This window comes from Urocampus carinirostris, chromosome 5 (assembly GCF_059441175.1).
Source record: "Urocampus carinirostris isolate Australia breed hairy pipefish chromosome 5, RoL_Ucar_1.0, whole genome shotgun sequence".
Taxonomy (NCBI): domain Eukaryota; kingdom Metazoa; phylum Chordata; class Actinopteri; order Syngnathiformes; family Syngnathidae; genus Urocampus; species Urocampus carinirostris.
In genome coordinates, this window is record NC_142353.1 from 4,851,207 (window position 1) to 4,875,992 (window position 24,786).

Sequence of the window (24,786 nt, forward strand, 5' to 3'; positions counted from 1 at the left end):
GTGAAGAAAAGAAGCCAAAGCGTGATGCTCTCCACCAGACCCTGTCTTTGCATATTTGCTGACTTGTGCTTTAGAACACCTCATATTACTGTTTGTTTTATTTCTTATACACAGAACCTCTGGGTCAATAGTAATTATAAAGCTGTCCAATCCAAATGTTTTTTTTCTTCCCAGCATTGAATCAGGATGTTTTTTGTCTTTTTTTCAGCAAGCTTTCTACCATGTAGCCAGCTAGTCAGCTAAATTTGATTTAGCATTTTATATCTGAATAGATGAATTATCAAACAATTAAATGTTAATAAAAAAAACATCTAGACACTTAACGGTGCTAAAAAGTTTCTCATCAATTTTGCCCCTTTGCTCGAAGTCTGCCAGATATTAATCATCCCTCATATCTGTGATTTCTGTAACTGCTTCTGGACATTTATTTAAAGGTCCTGGTGTGGCCAAAATATTAAACACTTCTCATATAAGGCGGTCCATTTCGAGAGTACTGCAAGCTCTAAGATCAAAACAAACTTGACGGTAAATCAAGGCCTCGCTTGTGTTGTAAAGGTTGAATTTGTAGAAAGTTGCACAAAGGGGAACCATGTTTCTGTGCACAGTTATAGTCAGTCGGTGCTCTATAACATGTGCTAGCCATTAGCCTTATTGTAGCCATCACTCTCTGCGCTCCCCAAGCTCTTTCAGAAGCTGCAATTGCTCCCAGTGGCTCGTCAAGCAGGCCAAGCCCTCAATTGTTAGCTGTTGCGTATAGGTTTGGATGAGGAGGACAAAACGGAAAAATAATGAGGAAAAACATGTATTTATACTTACTGTATTGCTATTTGAAGCCATTTTATTTTCCATTTCATTTTATACATTTTAATAGATATCAATTTGAATCATGTTTAACACCACTCATTTTCAGATTGATAGCTATACTCAACAATTGAATTAGTCAGAAATATCAAGTACTGATACCATTAAAATGTTAATGTATATACTGCGCCGCCCAAATGGGAGACACAGTTTTAAAGGGAGAATGTGTACTATTTGTCTTGTAGATGTCACTGTATTGTGATAAAAAAAAACTGATTACAAGTCAAAACAAAGATTACAAACTACAGAAACTAAAAGAACAGTATTTGTTTTCTTATATTTTACTGCCTAGTCGTTCACGAGGTTTATGTTTTTTGGGATTCTTGTAGCAGCAAGATGGCCAACAGTTTTGCCAGCTCCCTGTAGGTGAGGCTTGTGTTATGTAAATTAGATACACATTTATCGACAGACGAGTATTTAAAACATAACCATTTGTTTTTGGGTATTAGTCAAATTAATAAATATATTTTAATTCATTATTTTTTTTCACTACTAGAGGGTGCTAGGTCATTTTAAAGAAAGTTCCCCTGTATCCAAAATCATTAGCAGTATTCAAGTGAGTATACAACTTTTAAATGGTAACTGATACGACGACTGAATACCAAAAACATGTGTATTATCGATGAATTTAGAAAAAATCAAGTGAAAAAAAAGAGTAAAAAAGGCTAAAAACAGCCACATACAAACAAGTGAGTGTTTAAAAAAGTTCAAGATTTCAGCTGATGCATATAAACTTCATCAGTTTGTTATTTTATCTATATTTATGTTTATTGAATATGGTGGAACCTCGGTTCTTGACCATAATCCGTTCCAGAACACTGTTCCAAAACCGATTTGTTCAATCACCGAAATCATTTTTCCCATTAAAAGTAATGTAAAATTGTTTTAATCTGTTTCAACACCCTGAATGTTTACCATGAACGTAAACATGAAGCTAACCCAGGCTAATCGTACGTTCGGGTTAGCGTAATCTTCCGTACAAACGATTACGCTAACATAAACGTGTAAAAATAAAAAAAAAAGGATTATGAATAGGATTTCTTACCTTTGTGGTGGACAGTGGGGAGAGAATAATCATCAAAAGTTTTTCAACCTCTTCCAAAACTTGCGGCAGTTGCTTGCTTACAGCGCTAACTTCTTTAGCCGCATCACTCGATTTCACAGCCTCCTCATTCTTTACTATCGTACTGATAGTAGATTTAGCCATGCTGTATTCACGAGCAAGATCAGAAATTCGTACACCTCTTTCATATTTAGCTATTATGTCTTTCTTAAAGGCAACTTGACTTTTTTCACCTGTCCTGCTTGCACCGACCTTCTTCGGAGGCATAATTAGGGGCTAAAACACCCGTACGCTGCTCAGCATCGCACCCTAGCATACTGGCGTTCGAACTCCGATTTTTTGAAGAAACTTCATAGCACCATTTTATTATTATTGTATTAATTAATATCATTGGGAATTCTCTTTATGACATTTTAGACTAATACATTTGTGAACATCAGATACTAATTACTGACACCACTAGCTACTGTTATCTTGAATATGTAAAAAAGATCGTGACCCCAAAACCACAAAACCCCTTTAAAGTGAATGGGAAAATAACAATGCCGTCTTCTTCTGAGCATAAGTACTTTATTGTAAAAAGACAAAATAGGTAATATGAAATCATTTTAAGTGCACTGTCATAGCAACATTTAATTATTATTATTAGTAGTAGTAGTAGTATTACTATTATTTTTGGGGATTCCCTTTGTGACTTTTTAGGCTGATAATTTTCTGAGCACTAGGCACTCATATAGATACCAATTACTCACACCACTATCCATTACTGCTTTAAATATGTTTAAAATATGGACAAATAGTCATTATTTGTAGGAAACACCTATTGGTCCAAAAACAAAACACTCCTTAAAATTGCATGCCATGTTCTCTTCTTCTATTCTTGAGTACTTGATTGTAAAATGACAAAATACGTAAGACTCGATCATTTTGTACAAATACCAAGGAAGAGTACCTAATAAGCTCCCTGATGCTCCCTGATGATGATAAGGATGATGATCCTTTTTTATGGCATCTGCTACTACTACTGATGAGAGTAAAGTGTAATCAACATGTAATGTTATTTTGACATTTTAATGTAGTAGTTTCATGCAATGTAATTTAAAATAGTGAAAAAAATGATTTTAAATGTGATGTAGAACACATTGAAGCAAGCGAGTAAAGCCAGCTGTCCAAACAGCATCCTATGTGCCTGTCTGCTTACTCTTGTATTTAGATGTGTACTTAGCCTTCTCGGCTGCCCACTACACTGTCCCTTTCACTCTGCCAGCTTTGTTCTACCTGTGTGGCTACAGGGGAGGGGTAGAAAGGGGATTATGTTCACCCTCAGAGAGGGAGAGAGAGAAAAATAGAAGAGAGAGATCGTGTTTTCCCCTCCGACTCATTAGCAGACGTATTTGAATGAGAAGCGGCCGCTCGCTTGATGCCAAGAGACATTTTGACTTGTGTAACATTAGCATATTCTATGGAATGCCAAAATGCCATAAATAAGATATTATGTGGCTTAAAAAAAAACAAAAAAAAAAAACATTTTGGTAAACAACAGGCAATTGTACTTCATGGCTGTATTCTTAAATCGAGTGACGTTATAATAAAATATTTGCTTGCTTAGCTTTCAAATATATTGATTAAAAGAGTGTCCACCATCTTGCTGCCAAGGCCCTCCCCCAAAAAAACAAAACCTTATTAAAGGCTGGGCAAATAAATTGAGAAGAAAAATGCTGCAGTACACTAGGGGTCTCCAACATGGTGACCAAGAGCACCTTAGCCCCCCTTAAGAACACCTCAGTGGCCCGCCGACAGGTTCTGAAAAAAGCTCACCTGTGATGGGTCATTGTTTTATTTGTAACTGGCATGATGTTTTAGTGGTCAACTTGGCCTATTTTACTTAATAATTACAATCCGGTAATAACATAGGTACAACAAAGATGTTATGCAGTAACAAAAAGTAACCCTCAGCTTCAAAAAGGTTGTTGGCCCAAATATTACACAACACAGTGACTTTTAGTGGTCAAATATTTTACACTATCTATTTCAGGGGTCTCCAGGCTTTTTTAAGCTGAGAGCTACTTTTTTATACTAATTAGCGTAAAGGGCACCCAGTTTGACATGCATTTGAAAAAAAATACTTATCATGTTAACACTATGTCAAGTCAAGTCATTTTTATTTGTATAGCCCTTAATCACAATAAGTCTCTAAGGGCTTCACAGATTAGTACACTATGTTACACAGACTATTTTTCAGCCGACAAGAAGAGTAGGTTACTTGACTTGACTTGACTTGACATGTTAACACTATGTTGTTACTGGTATTACAAGGTTCATGATTAGAACTACAGTTAACTAGAATCAGTCAACACCTAAAAAAAAATAATTTCATGAGAAAATCACAACGACTTGGTACTGGTGAGTTATTTTGAGAACAAGTCTGGGGGCACCTGAGCTGTCCACGTAGGAGTTTCCTGGTCTGTTTAAATGTAGACATAATGATGATAACATAATATATTTTAAAGAATAATGAACATGTTTCATAATTGCTTGTTATTTAGCAGACCCTTTTTATTATTATTTTTAATAGATTGTCCACAATGAAAGGCACGCCGGTTTGTAAAAAAATAAATAAATTATATATATATATATATATATATATATATATATATATATATATATATATATATATATATATATATATATATATATATATATATATATATATATAGAGAGAGAGAGAGAGAGAGAGAGAGAGAGAGAGAGAGAGAGAGAGAGAGAGAGAGAGAGAGAGAGAGAGAGAAAAAATAAAAGAAAAATAAACATTATTTTGTGATATATTTTTCATGTATAAGCCTCACTGGAACATTAAAAGCATGGAATTGCAACCATAGTAAGAGCTCGGGTTGCATAGAAAATTAATACATCAATTTTAATTAAAACTGTTTATTCAATAGAACATAAATTAACTTTGGTATATCCAGTTTCAATCCTAAAGTTAACTAATAAAAGGTCACTGTGCCGTCCTCACCCCGAAGTATCCCCTTTTTTGGCTAGCTAGACAGCGAGTAAACGACGTCCATTATATAACCAGACTTTTTTTTTAGTTGTTGTTTAAGACAATGGCCTCAAGTATTGCCCCTATAAGGTCGACTAAAAACTAGCGTGGGCTTCACTTTTGTTTCCTTTTAGCAACAAACAATTACCATGTTAACCACAAGAGGGCACTTGAAGACTACTCTATATCTTTCGCAAAGACCGAACAGCTACCGTTCGCTGTAAAATTTAATTGTAACTATGCACATTCAGTTGTATCCACTGTTTCCTCCTGGCATATAAAGCGCACCGGATTACGAGACGCACTTTTAAATTTCTGGCCAATTTGGGGTGTTTAGGTAAGTTGTTTTATTTTAGAACTATTCTAATTCCATACTATGCACGTTTATCTTACCATGTGTAACCCTGGAACACACCAGCAATTTGCATGTTTTCGGTAGGGCTGTAATCTCACCAACGTGACATCATTGGAGTTCAGGTTTAGGGTTTCTTTGTGCAGCTGTGCAGTCTCCACGCGCAGATATCAGACCGATATGTCCATGTGGACCCAGACGAGTCTCGGGGAGCGGCGCATTCCTTGTCGGGAGATCTCAGGCCGCCATCGAATTACAGCGGCCATATTTATTTTCACACCAGCAGACTTGTGGGATAGATGATCCGGCAAAACACTTAGCTCCAAACTAACTGTGAGCTGGGTGTTTTGCCAGATTTGGGTAAGATCCGTTTTTCCCGGATGCAAGGCAGGTGTGTGCACGTTGGAGTTAAGATAGAGCCTTAGAAATCCAGCCCGACGCGACCAAGGCCCGGGGGTATTGAACCCCGACCCTGCTCGAGCCCAGCCAATTAACTTGATTTGTTTGACCGAGCCCGAAGCAAACCCAAAATTCCATATTTTATTTGTGAGGACTCGGGAAGAGAAGATGTGATTTATGACAACTAATTGAAGCCAATATTCTGTAACGTGACGGGATACAAATTTCCATAGTTTATATGTTTTTGTCTGCAGAGGTTACATGAGGGAACAATTTGCCATCATTAACATTTTTTTAAGAGTTGAATAGAAAATTTTAAGGGCGTCCGTCATTTTGACAGGTTGAACATTGGAATATAAGCCACAGCAGCAGTGCATCCTTAAGGATCCAGAGTGGCAAGTTAAGAGAGAAAGAGGTGGAGTGATAAAGAAGAAAAATGACAGGCTTATGATAGAAAAGGATGGGAAGGAGTTTTTTGATTCAAGATTGCAAGAGTTTTGGACTGTACGTATTGATGTTTTTTTTTAAACACAACTGCCTGTCGGCAAAACTACTCATGGCCTTGATCGCCTGAGCACACTGTGACTTTAGCATAACAACCTGTAGCATATCAATATCACAATTAGCTTATAGCTGTTTCGTTTAGCATTTTAATTAAGTATCCACATGTCGTTTTAGAATACATTTTCATAAATATAAGGTATTCCTAGAAAAAAAACCCAGCAAGAGAGAAACCCAGCCCAACCCGAACAAAATGATTGACATTATGGCTGCAAGAAATTATAACTTGAGGGGCTGTGGTGAATTCAAAATCCCAAAGGTGAGAACCACCAGGAAAAGTATGTGTGTGTCTGTGTGTGGAGTCAGACTTTGGAATAATTTGCAAAATGAGATCAAACAATGTCCAACTATCCATGTGTTCAAATTTAAATACAAAAAAAGCATTACTGGCGAAATACAGGGATGAAGAAAATGGGATATGAGGGAGATTGGAAATACTGCATTTCAAACGATGGTTAACTTGTTGTTATTGTTGCTATTATTATATCAGAACTGTTTTTATAAGTATTGTGTTTATTTTTATTGTTATTATCACTGGTGCCGCAGTGACATTATGCACATTATGACGTTGAGGGATGGTATTGCGAAGATTAGTGTATAAAATATGTGATTATTGTAACTATTATAATTAATGATTGATATAAGTATATCCATGAGATTTTGTTGTATTGGACACAAGAGGAGCTATCCATAAAATGTATTTAATAGGGAAGATAAAGGGGTAGGAAAAATAAGCATCTGCTTCTGACTACCCCTTTTCGAACATGTTATGTGACATTATTCGGTTGTTGACTCATTGTTTTTGTCCTGTTTTTATTTTTATGTTCGAAATAAAAGTTTTCATTCATTCATTCATTCAACTATTAGTTGACGCTGTTGACAAAAATTGATAATACAAATAGTTCACAATGGAATTCCTTGTCGCCAACATGTTTTTCCAACAGAGTGAGGCATCTCCACATGGATACAATATCTGCTGAGAGTCGCTCATGCGCGGAAGCATCTCTATCTCAAGCAGTAAAAAAACATGCATGAATGGCGGTATCAATATTAAGTATATGTACCAACATTCATAAAGTTTAGGATTATTTTGGCCTGGATACGCTGTATAAAAAGATTATCTGCGAAGTTTGCAAAGTAGACCTTGCGTATGGCATTTACTTGGTGATTTGCAAACTTTTTAATAGCTCGTTAGACGGTTAAACGAAACTCTTACAGCAAGATTCAAGGAACGTTCAAGTCAATACGGTTTTGATGACATCCATTGTACATTTTTGTACGTATATTCGCCATAAAAGAGAGGTCGACTGCCAGACCGTGCCTGACAAACTTATTTGTTAAATAAATTGTTGAAGTTAAATGCATGCAGTCCAAAGAACAAACGTCAGTTGTTGAAATGTTAAAAACGAGAAACGTCAGTTGTTAAAACCGTTTCATTTCAAACTGTTTGAGGATGGTTTGTTTGTTACTGACGTTGCAGTTGAACGTACTGAATGCACTTCACAAAATGCAAATCTTTGTTTTATTCACTCTTCTACTGATGCTAATGAGCCTCTTCTTGGTTTACAGAAGTGGTTCTCAAATATTGGGGCAGGCGGGGAACTTTTTCTTTTAACTTCCCTAGAATAAAGTGCAGTTGGACCTCCATTGCACTATGGGGCAGTTGAGTTCTCAGTGGCAGAGTGTTTTGTTTAAACCTAGCCTCCACGCAGTGCATTAAGCATCGAGTATGAAGTGAAGACACGAAAATATATTTAACATGGCTGCAGAGAAAGGCGAAGAGAGATAAGGTAAAAAGACAAACAAAAGCCTACGCCGGTAGCATTTCACTGCGACCTTGGACGTAGGAGAGCAAAGATTGGTCTGCTTGCTCTTTAAAATCTATGTTGGCTGCCAACATCACAAAGCCATTAAGATGTCTCTTAACGCCATTATAACCCAATTACGCTAAAAAGACACATGAGTTTCTCTGTAGCGAAAATGGTTTGAGAGGCGAAGACATGGCATGGACAGAGGTGATGTGCTACCGTCACTATCAAGCAATTTTTTGTCCCCAGAAAAATATTATTTGAGCACTTAAAAAAAGATTGATCTTGACAGGGCGCAAGAAGATTTCTTTTGCCAAGGGGGGCATGACAGAAAGGAATTGAGAAACATTGGTTCACAGGGATGAAATAAACATTTACTTGAATTTTAATGTATTATTTATGTGCCTGTCCTATAAGCAAATAGAGGTTTATTCATGTTTTTTTGTCTTTACTGACCAAACACTCTGCCTGATGGGTTATATTGGTATTTTATTTTTGTACGAATCTACAGTATGTCCAATAAAAGTCTTTTTTATTTTGCCTATATTTTGTGTTTATTATTCTTTTCCACATAATTAAATCAGCATCATATTATAATAATATTTAAATCTTTTCAATAGTCTGTGACTAGTCAATTATTAAAATAGTTTTTGAAATTTTAAGCTCGACCAGAATCCTGGTTTGGCTTGGACTTGGAATTTGCATTAAGATCCTACCTTGAGTACACATCCACAGTCTCTTGGGGGAAAGAGAACCGGGGAGGAAAACGTGCAGAACTCTTGCGGCCCCAGCCGAGTGATGAAGAAGACACCGTTGGGCCATTATCGGTGTACACATCTCTACTTAATGTGTTTTACTTTTACCTGCTGGGAGTTTAATTAAAAAACAAAGAGCCTCAATTTAAAGGCCATTATTATGCTAATGTTGTAAGCATGGGATGGTGATTAAGCAGCTTTTAGAACTGACTGGAGCTTGCCCTTGGGAGCAGAGCCATGGCACTTTTTATTTGGCTTCATTACTCTCCATGAATTTGTAGTCCAAAGAGAAATGCTGATAATATAAAACAAGCTCAGCCATTGAGATATTTCATTCCGACAACATTAGCTTATCACCCTTTTGGGTGGGGGATTACTCTATTCTTTGTCTTTCTCCATTTTCTGCCTCTTCTCTTTCTTTTATTCTTTTTTTCTTACTGTCTTTCTTACTGTCTTTCTTTCTTTCTTTCTTTCTTCTTATGTAGATGACAGCACACATTGAATTATACACACAAATATATTGAAAAAATTATATATATATATATAAATACATATATAAATAAATAAATAAATAAATTGTGAATTATATATATATATATATATATATATATATATATATATATATATATATATATATATATATATATATATATATATATATATATATATATATATATATATATATATATCTCATCTCATTAGCCGTACCGCTTATCCTCATTAGGGTCGCGGGGGGGCTGGAGCCCATCCCAGCCATCTCCGGGCAGTGGGCAGGGGACACCCTGAACTGGTTGCCAGCCAATCGCAGGGCACACAGGGACAGACAACTCATTTGCTCATTCACACCTATGGACAATTTGGACCGGCCAATTCACTTGAAATGCATGTTTTTTGGAACGTGGGAGGAAACCGGAGTGCCCGGAGGAAACCCACACAAGCACGGGGAGTATATATATATATATATATATATATATATATATATATATATATATATATATATATATATATATATATATATATATATATATATATATATATATATATATATATATATATATATATATTTATATACATATATATATATATATATATATATATATATGTATAGTAATAATAATTATAAATATTACAAGTCAAATTAGATATTTTAGCTTTTTTTCAGGATACCTTAATTTTACTATCATAAAAACTGAGTAAATGATGCGTGAAAAGCAATATTTTTTTTTTCCGTAACGATCTGAAATGTAGTAACATTTATTTATTTATTTATTCATATATGTATTTATATATTTATTTATCAATTTAGTTTTCAATGTATGACTGGATTATTACTTATTTCTGCCTTTTTGCAAGGAAAAAGCCAAGTAAAAAAACAAAAAATAAAACGTAAATGTGACTTAAAGTGTATATTGTTTACTCTCAGTGTTAAAAAGAAACGTAATCCATAAAAAAAAACAGTATTGATTTGAATTAAAAACAAAAGGTTCATTATAAACGTGCATTTTTTAAAAAAAATGCTCTTAACATGAGCTTCACCTAGAGTTAAAATAATTGTCAGCCATTTATTGGCTAAACCAAACACCTCGCAAAACGCTTGGCAATTTTTTTTATCATGAAACCCGGTGCAGTTAGGTAACTTTGAGAGTCTGTAGTTTAGATTATTCCTTGTGCCTTTTAGCACTTGTTTTAACTGCTCCCGATGCCCCTCCAATTGGACACCACACGCAAAGAAATGTCTGATTATTAAAAACAATTCATACAATGTTTCTCAATTTGGTTTACAGAGTTGGAAAAAAATGGAGAAAAAGATGCTAATGGACTACTGATGCCGTGCCACCAGTCTTATCCCGAGACCCTTTTGTGACCAATGACACAGTCCTCACGTCGCACCCTCGCGTGATTGGCGTGGCCACGGGTTGCCTAGCCAAAACAATCTTAAAAGTAATAGTTTACAGCTGCTGCCGGGATAATCCTGATCCCCTCAGGCCTGGATGAGATTCGCTGACATAAGAGGCCGGGGTGTATTGTTCCCGAAATTGTTCTGTTCTTCCTGGGAGTACTGTTCAGCAAAATCTGTTTCTCTTTTTTTGCGTGTGTTGCTAAATGCAGCTTGATCATCTCAGCGCCGACCCCTTATTCCTTTCTTTCTGCTTCTCACTTTCTTTCATCCTCCCAGTCCTCCTGATCCTTATCTCTGCGGCAGAAGCATTAAAAGTGGAAGAAAACTCATTGGCAGCATGCGGCGAGCGCTTAAGATGTTGTCACACTTTAAGTTGCCTGTAATCTCTGCAAAGGGGAGAGCGCATAGTTCTCAAGAGTGCCTGTAAAAAGGGGGAAAGAAGACGATGCTGAAGTCTCTCAGCTGCACTTGGCCAGCCTGAAGTGTCCATCAGACAAAATATGTGCTGCTCCCTGTTGGCCTTATCTTCTATAAAAGGCTTCTTTATTTTCGGTTGTGTCTTTTTATATTTACTCAAACTGCTGCCTTACCGCCGGTGTGATAATCTCCCACAGTCGATGGACCCAATCACAGATAAATTGAGAAAGAACAGACAAGGGATTACAGGTATGTGGACAAAGGATTAAAAAGAAGGACGTGATGAGTCCTTGGGGAGCGAGATATGTGCTGACATGGGCCCTTTTTCTTTCATTTATGAGGCCGTCGGGAAGGCCCGGGTAAATATTGACAGCTCTCAGCTTGAGATGCAACCATTGATCCGCCGAGGAGGCGCTCATCCCTTGATCCGTGCGCTCAGGTGCGGGAGGTGGAGAGCAAAAGGCCGGGTGGGAATTGTTGATGCTGGTGGTCCTCGCCGCGACAGTCGGAATCATGTTACGCGGGCGGCCGCCGGTTCACCGAGAGGTTGGATATGACACAACCTCAGACAAAAAAAAACTCACCAGGGATTGCCACTAGTGCTTGCATTTCTGACACTTGAATTGAAGCGCTTGAAAACTAATATAGTCGAAGTTTATTGTGGATCTCTTCATCACATGGGTCGTCGGTGCACCACTTTCCCGTGACGTGTCTTGGGCAAGTAAAGACTTACAGGAGAGCATCCATCTATAGGCCAGTTTTAGTACTAGTTTCCATGGATACCAGTAGCAGGGGAAACTCAGATAATATACCTCCATATTCTGCTCGCCATATTTTTCTGTGTAAAGCGTACTTCTCCTCTTTAGAAATGAGTCTATCCATCTATCTATCTATCTATCTATCTATCTATCTATCTATCTATCTATCTATCTATCTATCTATCTATCTATCTATCTATCTATCTATCTATCTATCTATCTATCTATCTATCTACCTATCTATCTATCTATCTATCTACCTATCTATCTATCTATCTATCTATCTATCTATCTATCTATCTATCTATCTATCTATCTATCTATCTATACCCAGTTTTACTACTGTTTCGCTTATTGTTATTTTTAGTATACTTTATTTCATATAATTTTATAATAACCATTGTGGATCTCTGAGTATTTGGTGTTCTGGGTTGATGCGTGGTGGAAAAAGGAGAACATTCATTTTGATATCCATCAATCCATCCATACACCATTTAGCCATATATCAATTTATTTAGAAATCTATTGGTTAATCTGTCTTTTGAATGTTTCTACACAGCACTTTGAGTTGCAATTCATTGCCTGAAAACACATTTTGAATTGATTTGATGTTGAACTTAAGGTAATTGCAGATGATAGAATAATAAACAACTACAGCAGACAATCAAATAATAAAAATTGTAGCGCCACTTGTGAAATGTTTGTTTCGGTCTAAACTTTTTTAAAGTGGGACATCCCGTCATGAGTTTATCTCTCGTATTGTTGCGAAAGATTTGCTTCTTGTCCACACTAAATATTTTTTTTTACATCCTCTGGGCCGCTTCCCGCCGGCGCAGCGGCCCGGGACCTCAAACCACTAATCAGGTAATGTCGGGGAGGTTGAATGGCGTGCCTCCCCCTGGTCAACCTTCACTGCTCACACAGCGGTGTTGTTTTAAAGAGCATTCTTTAGCAGCTGAACTTGGAAAGGCATTAAAGTGGGATTAGGCTCCTCCACAATCCACTGCTTGTGTCATTCAGGGAGTTTGTGTTCAGCTTTCCCCGCTGCCACCTCCCCGCTCCTCTCCTGTTTGATTGTGGCAAGCCGCAGGAGTGGGCCTGACTGTGCCTTTCAAAGGAGAGGGGTAGGGTTAAATCCCTAGTCCACTGCTCCCTGCTAATTCTCCTTGTTCCTTAGAGAAGGATTTACTTCTGCTGCCAGATTCTCAAAGGCCCTCTCTGCCCATCCGAAAAGTCGCCGTTGCCTTCCTGTGGAGGTGCGGTTGCCATAGAAGGGGCGTCATGCATGGCTATTTCATCTGAACCCCACAGAGAATGGGGAGCAGGGTCTGAAAACAGGCAGAAAGTCCGGATTAGAAGCCTGGACAAAGCAGGACAGGAAGATTCCAGAAGGGACGAATAGGAATTACAGCAGCAAAAATAATGCAAAGTGACAGAGAGGGGAAATAGAAAAATAATGGCTTACAAGATTAGACCCGGTGCACGGAAGAGAAGAAAGGAACAGGGGCTGAATGAGAATGTTTTTATCTGGATGAGAAGATTTGAGCCGGCGGCTGTAGGTGAATGTGAAATCCCGCGTGTATCAAAATCGCGCTAACAAGTCATTTCCTCGACTTTTTGCTCTCTTTCTTAGCCTAAGCCGTCAATCATTAACTAAACATGAGCGCTGGGATCTCGTCTTCAGAAATTCATCACTTATTTTCAACTGATCCAAGCATGTAATGCACTAATCCAGGAATATTCTATTTTATCAGGTGGAGATTACGCTTTGGTTGATTGTTGACATTAGGGGGAACTAATGCAATATATAGCACCTAATTGTGCTAAAAAATAAAATTAAATAAAAAAATTATCGGATTCATTTAAAAAACAATATTCATTTGAATAATAAGAAAAAATACATGAACTATCATAGTAATTATATAACCAAATACTCACAGGTCAAGAAATTTGTGTTTATTTCACATAAAATGAGTTTCACCTGGGGAGCTGGCATGATTGTCTGCCATCTTGCTGCTCAGGGTAGCCTTATAAACCAAAAACCTACTAAAAGGCTGGACAAAGAAAATAGAAGCAAAAGGATGTGATTAGGTCAGTTTGAGTCTCCATAGTTTATATTACTATTTTAACTTTTAGCACTCAATTTCAGAAGCATTACACAATACAGCCTCATCTAGTGGTCGAATTTTGCACACATTCCCTTCAACACAGATTACTCCACTGATTATCCAAATATACGTGACCCAACAAGTGCAGCAACCAATTCTTACGATACCTATCATGATGTCATAGATCGCAGTTTTCCAGTCATTTCTAAAGAACTGCATACAGAAAACAATAGAAACCACACTTTCCAGCATGCATGCAGCTGCCCCGTGCTGCTTGCACACGTGTTAACACAGACAAACACACACACCCTATCATCACTCTATCAGCACCATGAAGAAAATTACCATGACAAAACGCTCTTCTCATATTTACACATTATATTCATCACCATCGCTCATCCCTCTCCCCGAAACAGTCGATGATGTTAAACAGTCCTCTCGTTGCCTGCCTGCGCCGCACAATGAAATGGACACTCACCACAAATAGATAGGCGACTGCCAGCTGTCTTCCTGACCAGGACAAACAAAAGAACCCGCTAATAAATCCAGCTTCCGAGCCTGACAGCATCAAAGTAGTGTGCTGCCTTCTAGCTTCATTTTAGGTAGTTTCACCTGGATTAATTAAAGGCAATGGTCGTCACTAATAAAACAATGCAAACATTTGGCTGAATGACAGCAAGAGATGATGGAGGTGTTGGGCGAAGGAGGCCGTATGTCAGAGAAATGGATAAGATGAGACAGCCAGCAGACAGCAATGAATCATGGACTTTGATATGCTATCTGATGCATACACAATGTTGTTGGAATGAAACAAACATGTCATTGTGTGCTATCTCATAGCCCAAATCTTGATCACAGTCCCTCAAGGTTGAGGGTCCTTCTTCTTTGGTCCCTTTTCAACATTTACCAGGATATTTGGATCCAAGATTAATTGATGCAAAATGCTATCCTTTGTGCTGGAGCACTTTTTTTCGTTTTTACCAGTTGAGAGCATAGACCTCCTCCAAGGCCATTTGCAACTAAATTCAATCACTACCCCATTGGAACACATTTTCTGAGGATATGAGGTACTATATCATAAACATTACATAATGAAAAGACTTGGTCAGTTTTAGCATGTTTATTTACTTGGTTATTTGAAAACATGAGAAAAAGAGTTTTTGCAAAATAATAAATACATAAATACACACCGGATAAAAGGCTCTCCATCCAAAACAATATTTTGTGAGATATCTTTTCATATATATGGCTCATCAGACTTAAGGCATACAAAATTAAAAGTACTGGTTGAATCAAAATTAACCTTTAGTATAATAGATAAACAAAAACACATTTTAAAATATTATTATTTTGAAATCTGGTAGCCTACAGCCACTAATATTAATTGCTACATTTATAAGTGGTGACTATGTGCAGAATGAAATCAAAACATTAAAAAATATATAACAAATGCAGAACACAGGTGTCTTACTTGCTTCTCAAGTGGTATAACATAATTGTATTGAATCGGGAAAATATTTGGTTTGAGGGTTGTTTGTTTGTTTTTTGTTATTTTAACTTGCGGGTATACGGAATCGAACCGAATCGAATCTTTTGACCTGATTTGTATCAGGATATGTGTCAGATCGTTTTTTTATTTCAGAGACGTACTTAAGAAATTAAGTGCTCATTTATAGTACTGATAATATTACTTAATTTGATTTATTATTTCAGCAAAAAAAAAGAACTGCATTAGTCACCTGCGAAAGGAGTCGTACCCCATTAAATAGAATAGAATAGAATAGAATTTACTTTTATTGTCATTCTTCGTAACCATGCACACAGGACGAAATGTCGATACACCTGACCCGTACAGTTAAACTGTAGCGAGCCGATGCAGCCGAAGCCAAACAGGGCGCAGCCATTTTAGTCATTAGGTGACCAAACCTTCCAACCCTTAATGCCGAGCGCCAAGCAGGGAGGAATAAGTACCAATGTTGTAAGTCTTAGGAATGAGGCCCAAACGAGCGACCTCCCAGTCTCGGAGCTGGCGCCCTACCAACTAGGCTACCGAGCTGGTATATCAAGTATGACACCTGTGTTCTGCATTGAAAACGTGTCCATATGTCACATATTCCCTCTGTAATGTTATGTGTGTGTGAACAATCATATTTTAATTCCATTTATTCAGACTGAATTCAAACGTTTTGAAATATATGGCACCCCATATATTACATCAGTCCTAAAATAATGTTTTTTTTAAACAGACATTTTGTTTGAAAAAAAACCCTTCTTTTTTCACCCATAGATTGTTTGCCACAAAATGCAGCGGTTGCATGGAGAAGATTGCCCAGACAGAGTTTGTGATGCGAGCCCTGGAGTGCGTTTACCACCTAAACTGCTTCTGCTGCTGCGTGTGCGACCGCCAGCTTCGGAAAGGAGACGAGTTTGTCCTGAAGGAGGGTCAGCTGCTTTGCAAGGTGGACTACGAAAGGGAGAAAGATTTACTCAGCTCGGTCAGCCCGGATGACTCAGACTCAGGTGAGCCTCCGCCAAAGTCATTTCCCCCAGCCCCTCCTCCCCAAGACCTCTCGCAACCTGGTGACAACCACACTGTAGTGTGACCATCACATGGCACCGAGGCGTTGGGTTTCTCGCGTGCGCTAACATTGAGGTGATAGTCAGTTTGCAGGTCCCAGCTGGAGTCAAGTGGTGTTCACACACACAAAACATTACAGAGTGAAGATGTGACATATGGACACGTTTTCAAAGTGAAGGAAACCCTCATCCTTAAGACATAAGGTAGCTGGGAAATAAGACACACTCCTTAAGAGACCTGTTACCTTTCAAAGTATGATAGTGTTTGTTTGAATTTTTAAACCCAAGGAGAGAGTATGTATATGTATAGATATTATTCAATCAGCCACAAAGCAATAGATCGTTCCTCATCACGTGATCTACATCCGGGCAACCTGAGTATGTGTGTTTCTGCTGAAACGTCAAACTCTCTCGAAACGTCCTGCCGTAGACTGATCTTACACCATTTTTGTTTTTTACTGATGATATAAAACATGAGTCAGCATGCATATATACACTGCGTAATTACCGTAGTCAACATACACCATGCTAAAAAGCTACCATAGAAAAACACGCCTGGCTTAAAAGCTATGTCAGAAAAAAAATTGGAAGCAGTGAAAAAGTTGAATAAGACTAAAAAAAGGAAATCATGTGTACTCACCGCCTTCAACTGAATGCATCATCGCTTTCAAAGGCACAAATGATAGGTAGGACAGAAACTTGCACATTTACCGGGAAATCACTATCATCATGGGTGTGCATGCGAACTGGGCATTGGTAGGACATCTCATTGGGTATGAATGAATTTCAGAACAGTATGTGGACAATGTTCTGTCATTAGACGCACTTTCCTGGGTATGTTACGATGATAAATGTTCACAAATTTTCATGTTCTGTAGTTTTTGTACTTTTATGTGTCTTTGTATTTCTGTGGAATTATGCTTTTCAATATATGAAAGATATGTTTGAACAAAGAGAAAAGTGGGAGAAAAGTAAAGATAGTTGGTAGCTAGCCTCAGGAAGAAAACAAGTGTTGTCAATGTACGGCTAGCACTTAACAGGAAAAACAAATGTTTGGCCTGAAAAGTTACGTTAAGTGAACTGTTTACCAAAAAGAAAGTCAACAGAAATAGAACACAGTTTTCCTATTATTCATTCTAAAACGCCTTTGGGTTCCTGATCACCTACTGCTCAAGTCATGTTTATTTGTATAGCCCTTAATCACAAAGAGTCTCAAAGGGCTGCACAGATCAAAAACTATTGCAAACTAAAGACTATTATGACACCATCCCCTTATATTGTCAACATAAAATATACGTTATTCATATGCTATAGAATAGAAGTGTGTTTTAAGCTTAGATTTAAACTCATGAACTGTTCAGAACAGACAATCACATACGGATACATTTTGGGTGTTAGGTCTGCTCAGATAAGCCTCGAAAAGCATGCTCGTCTCCTTGTCAAAACCAACGACTTCCACATTTCACTTTCATTTAAGAGCCAATTGCCCAACAGTGTAGAGCCATGATAACATGGAACCACATATGTTGGACCTATCCAGTATGGCAGACTGTCTATATACGGGTATCCAGGTGACGTCACCTGAAAACTATAGCAGCTAAATTACTAGCTTGTTGTATGTAGCCATATGCTTTACTAACCCTGCTCCTCTAGAATTAACAGGATTGTCGACCATTTTGACTGTGCATTGGTGAAACCATACAGCCTTGTTCTGTACTCTCTTGTCAGTTCTGTTCAATAGACCAAAGTATGAAAGGTTTGAGATAATCTGGTAGCTTCTAGTGAACTTCAATTAACACAAATTCACTGAGATGCTGTAAACTAAATAGATAAATAAAACAAAGACAATGAATTCTTATCGCAATTGTCCAAACATTTAAATTCAAACTTCATTATCAACTCAAAAACCCAGTCATAAATTAAATAGTATGTGTTTTTTTTTATATCGAAGACCTGTGTTGTTATTTCAACTTCTCAGGTTTGCCCAGCAACTATTGAAATTGCATCCTAATGTCAACCTTGCCTCAAATCTGCAGGTTTAACGTTCAAATAATGCTTCTCAAACTTGAAAAAAATATATTCTTCAGTTCAACAAACCAACTTCGATCAATGCACCAAAAAGACAATTACTAAGCGTTCAAATAACAAATTAAATTAAAAAAAAGAGTTTAATTTTGTAGATTTTGACATTTTCTTACCTTTGACCTTTGTTGGCCAGTCATGTACATTTCAATATGTTAATAAGTATAATTACAACATAATACAATTTAAGAATGATTTGAGCTGGTTCAGATTACCTTGCTCGACTTTTTGCGTATTGCACATTTCCAATGTGAAATTTATTTTTTGTCAGTGCTGCTTTTTGCCCCTTCTTTCTGGTACATAGAATATACTTGTTTTTTTGTTCTGTTTTGTTTTTTAATGTGTGAATATCGCTGTTCTGAAAAGTCAAACTTTCCTCAATTAATCTTGTAATAGTGAAACAGCAAAAATTCCATGATAACAAACTTTGTCATCACTGTCAACACACGGAGGATTTTTCAGAAAAAAAAATAAAAATTATTGATAAAACACAATTAGTTTCAGAGGTGCCCCTTATTATTTGGCCTCTGACCATGTTTTGACTTCAATCAGCTGCAGTTTAGCAGACATCGTGTCCAAAATGACTCGACTGTTGTTTTAATAGCTTTCAAATTTTAGGAGTGAGCACAATTTTATGATACAGTAGGAACCGGACCCAGGTCTCAGCCAAGCTGTTCTGTTCTGATCCCCGCATGGGACGGCCGGGGTGCTGGAAATAATTAAATCACTGTATCATGGTGAGTGACAGCGAGATTTGGGACCTTCATGCACAATGCCCAAGTCTCTGCTTTTATCAGCTATAGCATTGCCGGCCTTTTTGTCACCAAGACTCATTGTTTAGTTCCATCTGGCTCACATTTAAACATGCACAAAAGCACGGAATTTGTCAAATATGTCTACGCTTGTGTCAACTTTTGTCAACTTGTGGGACTATTTGCATTTTTTCATCCTGGGTTGCTCGTGTCCAGGGTTGTCAGGCAGGCTTTTGTATGTGTCTCAAAATTTAAGAGTGGAAAAATGTTGACATGAAAAGAGGTTAACCTCACCAAGCAGCCATGGATTATTAAAATTTGCGTGTAAGAAACAATTGCACTAATCAAGGTTTTGTAGTGCCCAATAGCAGAACCCACAGAAACATATTTTATCCATTGGTATTGAGTGGGGGTTCATTGGCACGAAACATAGGTAAAGACACTTGTGGAGGCCTTAAGTACAACTGTGTACATTTTCACATATGTCAGTTCAGCCGTTTCAGAACCTAAAAGTCATGTTAAAACAACGCAACCCTAACCCTGTAAATACATTATTTGATAAATTACTATGTTGGCTTTCAAGGGATTTCTTAACAAAATGTTTAGGGATTTTCTTACACGCTCCAGCTATCGGTATAAGGTACAGGATATTAATTATTACACAAGATTTAGGTGGTATCGTACAACCCTGGCATAAAATTGCATCCAACCTTCTTTTAGCCTCATTGTAGTAAATTGATTACCTGTTTCCTTACACCTAACATGGGTTTCTTATCTGAGATTGATTTAGTGAAAATCAGCCGAAACTGTGGGCAATCTGTTACACATGACACAGTGTCCAGTCCAGTGACAAATGTACATACTTCACCGGCGCACGGTGTCCACTTCTCGGTACGCAATCACGTGTGCGGCAGTTTTCTTTTGAAACTAATCGATAGCCATATCAAAAACACATGTTCCCCCCTTTGGTTATACGTTTTTGGTGTGTGAATCCTCCACAAAAGCAGAGAGCCAAACTATATTTTTCAATGGACTGTCACTGACAAAAAGGGTGTGTAGTTACTTCAAACGGAAAGCAATCATCCAACCTTTTTTGCAGAAAAAAGTGATGATGAGGAACTGGACATCAAGCCTGAGAAAGGAGGCATAGGAGGCCAGGGGAAAGGGGACGACAGCAAGGATCCAAGAAGACCCAAAAGACCACGGACCATTTTGACCACTCAGCAGAGACGAGCCTTCAAGGCCTCTTTTGAGGTTTCGTCAAAACCTTGCAGAAAGGTACACATCAGGCTAAGAGATCAGAAAAACAAATCTGTGATAGAGCTATATCTAAGGTCAAGTTACGTGTATTTTTATAGCCCTTAATCAAAAAAAAGTTTTAAAAAGGCTGCACAGACCATCAATATAACAACCCTGATCTAGGACCTACTATAAAATTCTAAAAATCACTGTCCACAGGTGAGGGAGACATTAGCTGCCGAGACAGGACTCAGTGTCCGGGTGGTCCAGGTGTGGTTCCAGAACCAGAGAGCTAAGGTGGGAGATACTCCGCAATTTGTGTCTGTACCAAACAGCCCGTTTCCATCTTGAATTTACAGAGACAATAAATCACCCAAACTATGTGTGTTAAAGTTATCACTGCATTCCTTTAATGACTGCACAAAGGAAAAAGAAATACAACTGCATGTTGCAAATCTCGTGCGCAGATGCACTAAATGTCTACGCCCTCCCTCGGGCCGATGACTATCTGGCAGAATCCTTTGATACTTGACAATGAAATGCACTCTGATGCTGATTTCGTGAGGTTCACCCCAAGGTGAAGAGCGTGAAGCGGCTTATGCAGATGAAAGAGTGCATGTTTATTTTAGGAGTTCCTCACAACTTTGACTCTTATGTCTAGATGAAGAAGTTGGCCCGAAGACAGCAACAGCAACAAGAACAACAAAATTCCCAGAGACTTGGGCAAGGTAAACACTCTCAAGAACTGTTTTTTTATTGTCTACATTTCGAGAGGACAACGAACATTTCTGAAAGTTTGGATTTAACGACTATATAATTGTTTCCTATTATCTTCAATAATTATATGATAGGGAGTCTGTTATGAACTCATTCAGGATTGTGCGAAATCACAATGCAGAAGCACATATATGTTTCATTAACTGGTGATGGGGTTCGGTACACGGAAGGCAGGCAGCGAACAAACATTATCCAGAACACCAGGGAAAAAACATAATCCAACAGACAGGCAAAAGGTTTGGTAGTCCAGTTATTCCAAGCAGCGAAGTTGTATTTCATAGGGCTGTTCTCATAATCCGGGAGGCCGTTACTCTGAATAAACAAAAGAATGTGACACGGCTGCTTGAAGAGTGATGAAAAAGACATTGAGGTAGCAAGAAGAGTACTGGAGAAAGGAAGAGGAAAAGTCGTGATAGGACGGGAGAATGCAGGGAAATCAAAACAAGTCATATCAGCTGTGAGGAGTAAAATATAACCTGGAAATTAGTGAACAAATAAGATAAGAGCAAGCGAGAGAGACAAGAAAGAGAGAAAACAGAGAAATATAGAACTATCAGTTCCTACATCGGTAACGAAAGCTTAATTTCAAAAGTCAAATGTTAAAATGTTGTGTCAAAATACAAAGCATAATGTAGGTAGAAAACAAAGACATATATACATCACACTATAATTCAAATTGCATTTTTCGTCTTCTGTAAAAATGCAGCGAAATTATAAAAAAATGAAGCTATTATTTAGCACAAAAGGTGACAGTGTTATTTTTTTGTTGTAGAATATGATACTTATTTTTGATGCAGAAAAATACAGAATTTATTGGCGTAAAAACTAAAACAAATAAATATTTTTTTTTGCACAGTCGAAGCTCAAATGAGAACGTTGAATAACACAGGCAATGGAAAATATGTTGTTTTTTGAAGACATGATGCGCCTTTTTCAGTTTAAAAACCATCCATACATCTAACCAGGATAGATATTGAGCTACTGTACTAGAGCTTGGCATAAAAACGGTACATAAATGAATTATATTGTGGAAAATAAAACACTTTATCTTATCTTATCTGAAAATTGACACACAAAAAAACTAAGTTTGATAAACTAGTGACTGAGTAGAAGTAATGCCGCTGTAACAAATGGTGCAGGAAAAAATATGTTTCTTGGAACAAAATTACATGCATCAGTAATGACGTAAGATCTTAGGAGTTCTTCATACAACTCTAGCATTAAGAACATACTTAATTATAAGCTTCACTCAGAAATCACTAAATCCAATTAAATATTTATCCTAGGTGTCAGTTTTACGGGTAAACTACTCCCCCAACTCGATAGGTTGACGGAAAGCCACTTCCCTTTTCTGTTTCTACGTCGCGTTAAAGGTTGAAATCATCAGCAGAGGCCTAGCGCGCCCTCTTGAGGTTAAGCTTGAAAACAACTCGTGAAATTATTTTAAGAACCACTAATAAAAATCTAAAACTCAATGATATAATGTGTTAATAATTTGGCATGAAATTATCACCGGTGTATAATCGCACCCCAGGCCAAACTACAAAAAAAACCTGCGACTTATAGTATGAAAAATACGGTACCTCATAAATCAATGACTCTCTGTATTTACCAACATTACTTTTTTTTCAAATTATATTGTCTAGTCTCTTTACTAAACAGTACATGAGACACTAAAAGTGACACTCCTTCGAATGAAGAAAAATATATACATCAACGATGAGGTCTATTGAAATTTTACACTTTAATCATATCCTTATGACAGTGATATTGCATGCAGGATATACTTTATGAGAACATCAAGTTATGATGATCCTATAAAAGAAACACATTAAAGTGGCACTTAAACATCTTCGAGTCACTGAATCTAAAATTATCCTCTTACATTTCTTTATTGTTCACATTTAGGTTTTATTGAATCAGATAAAAAAAACAATACATTTCCTCAATAAGTATTTGATGTCTTCAATTAAAAGTAAATGAAAAATTAAAGTAATATAAAAGTTGACATAATGATGGAGATATCAAAAGTTCAGGATGTGGAATGTAAGGAATTGATGGCATTTCATGATTGAGTGCCAATGATTGGCCTCAAGTAGGAAGAAGTCTACAGAGCCGCATCCTTATCACTCACTTTGCCAAGTAAAGTGTTTGTAAAAGCAACTGGCGATCGGATTGTAGCCGAGTGCATTTCAGGACGTTTCCAAGGCGATACTAACAAAGGCTTCAAGCTGATTAGGAATTTGGAGTTTGTCGCAAACTCACAGGAACTCAAACGTTATTTATTTTCTTTCTTTTTTTTTTGTTACCGTGACAACAGCCAAATGGTTGAGTAAAACACTACATACAGAATTATTAGCATTAGTCAAATGAAATTTTGTTATTTTTATGGTCATTGATAATAATGTAGTGAAATATTGCCATGGCAGTCCAGGTTAAACACATTATAAAGACTTTGAAGGGGTAATAAGATAAAAGATTGTCAAGATAGATATTCAAAAATATTTATAACGTATTGCTTAGATACTGGGCAAAGTTGTTATAATAGTGCATCGTAACAATGGTGCAATGGAAATTTAGTAGCATGTCCTTCTGTAATGTGTTTTACAGTTAGGGGATGGTGTAATTGTAACCTGTGCAGTCCTCTGAGACATTTTGTGATTAAGAGTTATACAAATGAATTTGACTTGACTTGACTTTCCCATTTTGTAACATTCCAGTTCATTCTGTGTTGTGATGTTTGTGACAACATGAATGTAAAGAGAAAAAAAAGAAGAGAAAAATACAAAAAAAAAAAAAAATACAAAACTTAGAACGGTTAACACGCCCATCCAAACAGAAACACAGGCCATTTTAGATTGGAAAGGAGAATTGGCATCACATTACTTGTGTTAAAGATATGGCACAAATATTTTAAATATGGTCTTGGAACCTTTACAAGCACTTGTTTCTGGGGGAAAGGTACTACACCAGCACATGTGCAGTAGCTGTGCAAGGAAATAAGAGTGCAGACAAATAAGCAATAAAGGCACTGAGAGGTAAAGGGGTTGACATGTAAGTAAGCGTTAGTAAGACCGAGACTAGATCTCTAATTAAGGGAAAAAAAATAAATTGGGACAAAAAGAAGAGAGGAAGATTCCTTTATAAAAATTCAACACAATGTTATAACAACAAGGGTCAAACATAAAACAGAAGAGATGAGATTGGAGTGACAAGAATAAGGATAAGATACTGCATTTTAAATGAAATGTTTAAACTCAGTAGGGAAACATAACACTTGATTGTGTGAAGAATGTCAAAACTAAGAATCAGTAGAGTGAAATACAGAGGGAGA

General features: G+C 37.2%; 1 protein-coding gene across 1 annotated transcript in view; it reads left to right on the forward strand.

The window, feature by feature from the left end:
- lmx1bb (LIM homeobox transcription factor 1, beta b) overlaps positions 1 to 24,786 on the forward strand; it is an 87,167-nt gene that overhangs the window by 53,027 nt on the left and 9,354 nt on the right. Inside the window, exons 4-7 of the mRNA XM_088335011.1 lie at positions 16,313 to 16,545; positions 20,536 to 20,714; positions 20,895 to 20,972; positions 21,337 to 21,403. Coding sequence (XP_088191137.1) covers positions 16,313 to 16,545; positions 20,536 to 20,714; positions 20,895 to 20,972; positions 21,337 to 21,403 — 557 coding nt within the window. The remainder of the gene's footprint in view (positions 1 to 16,312; positions 16,546 to 20,535; positions 20,715 to 20,894; positions 20,973 to 21,336; positions 21,404 to 24,786) is intronic.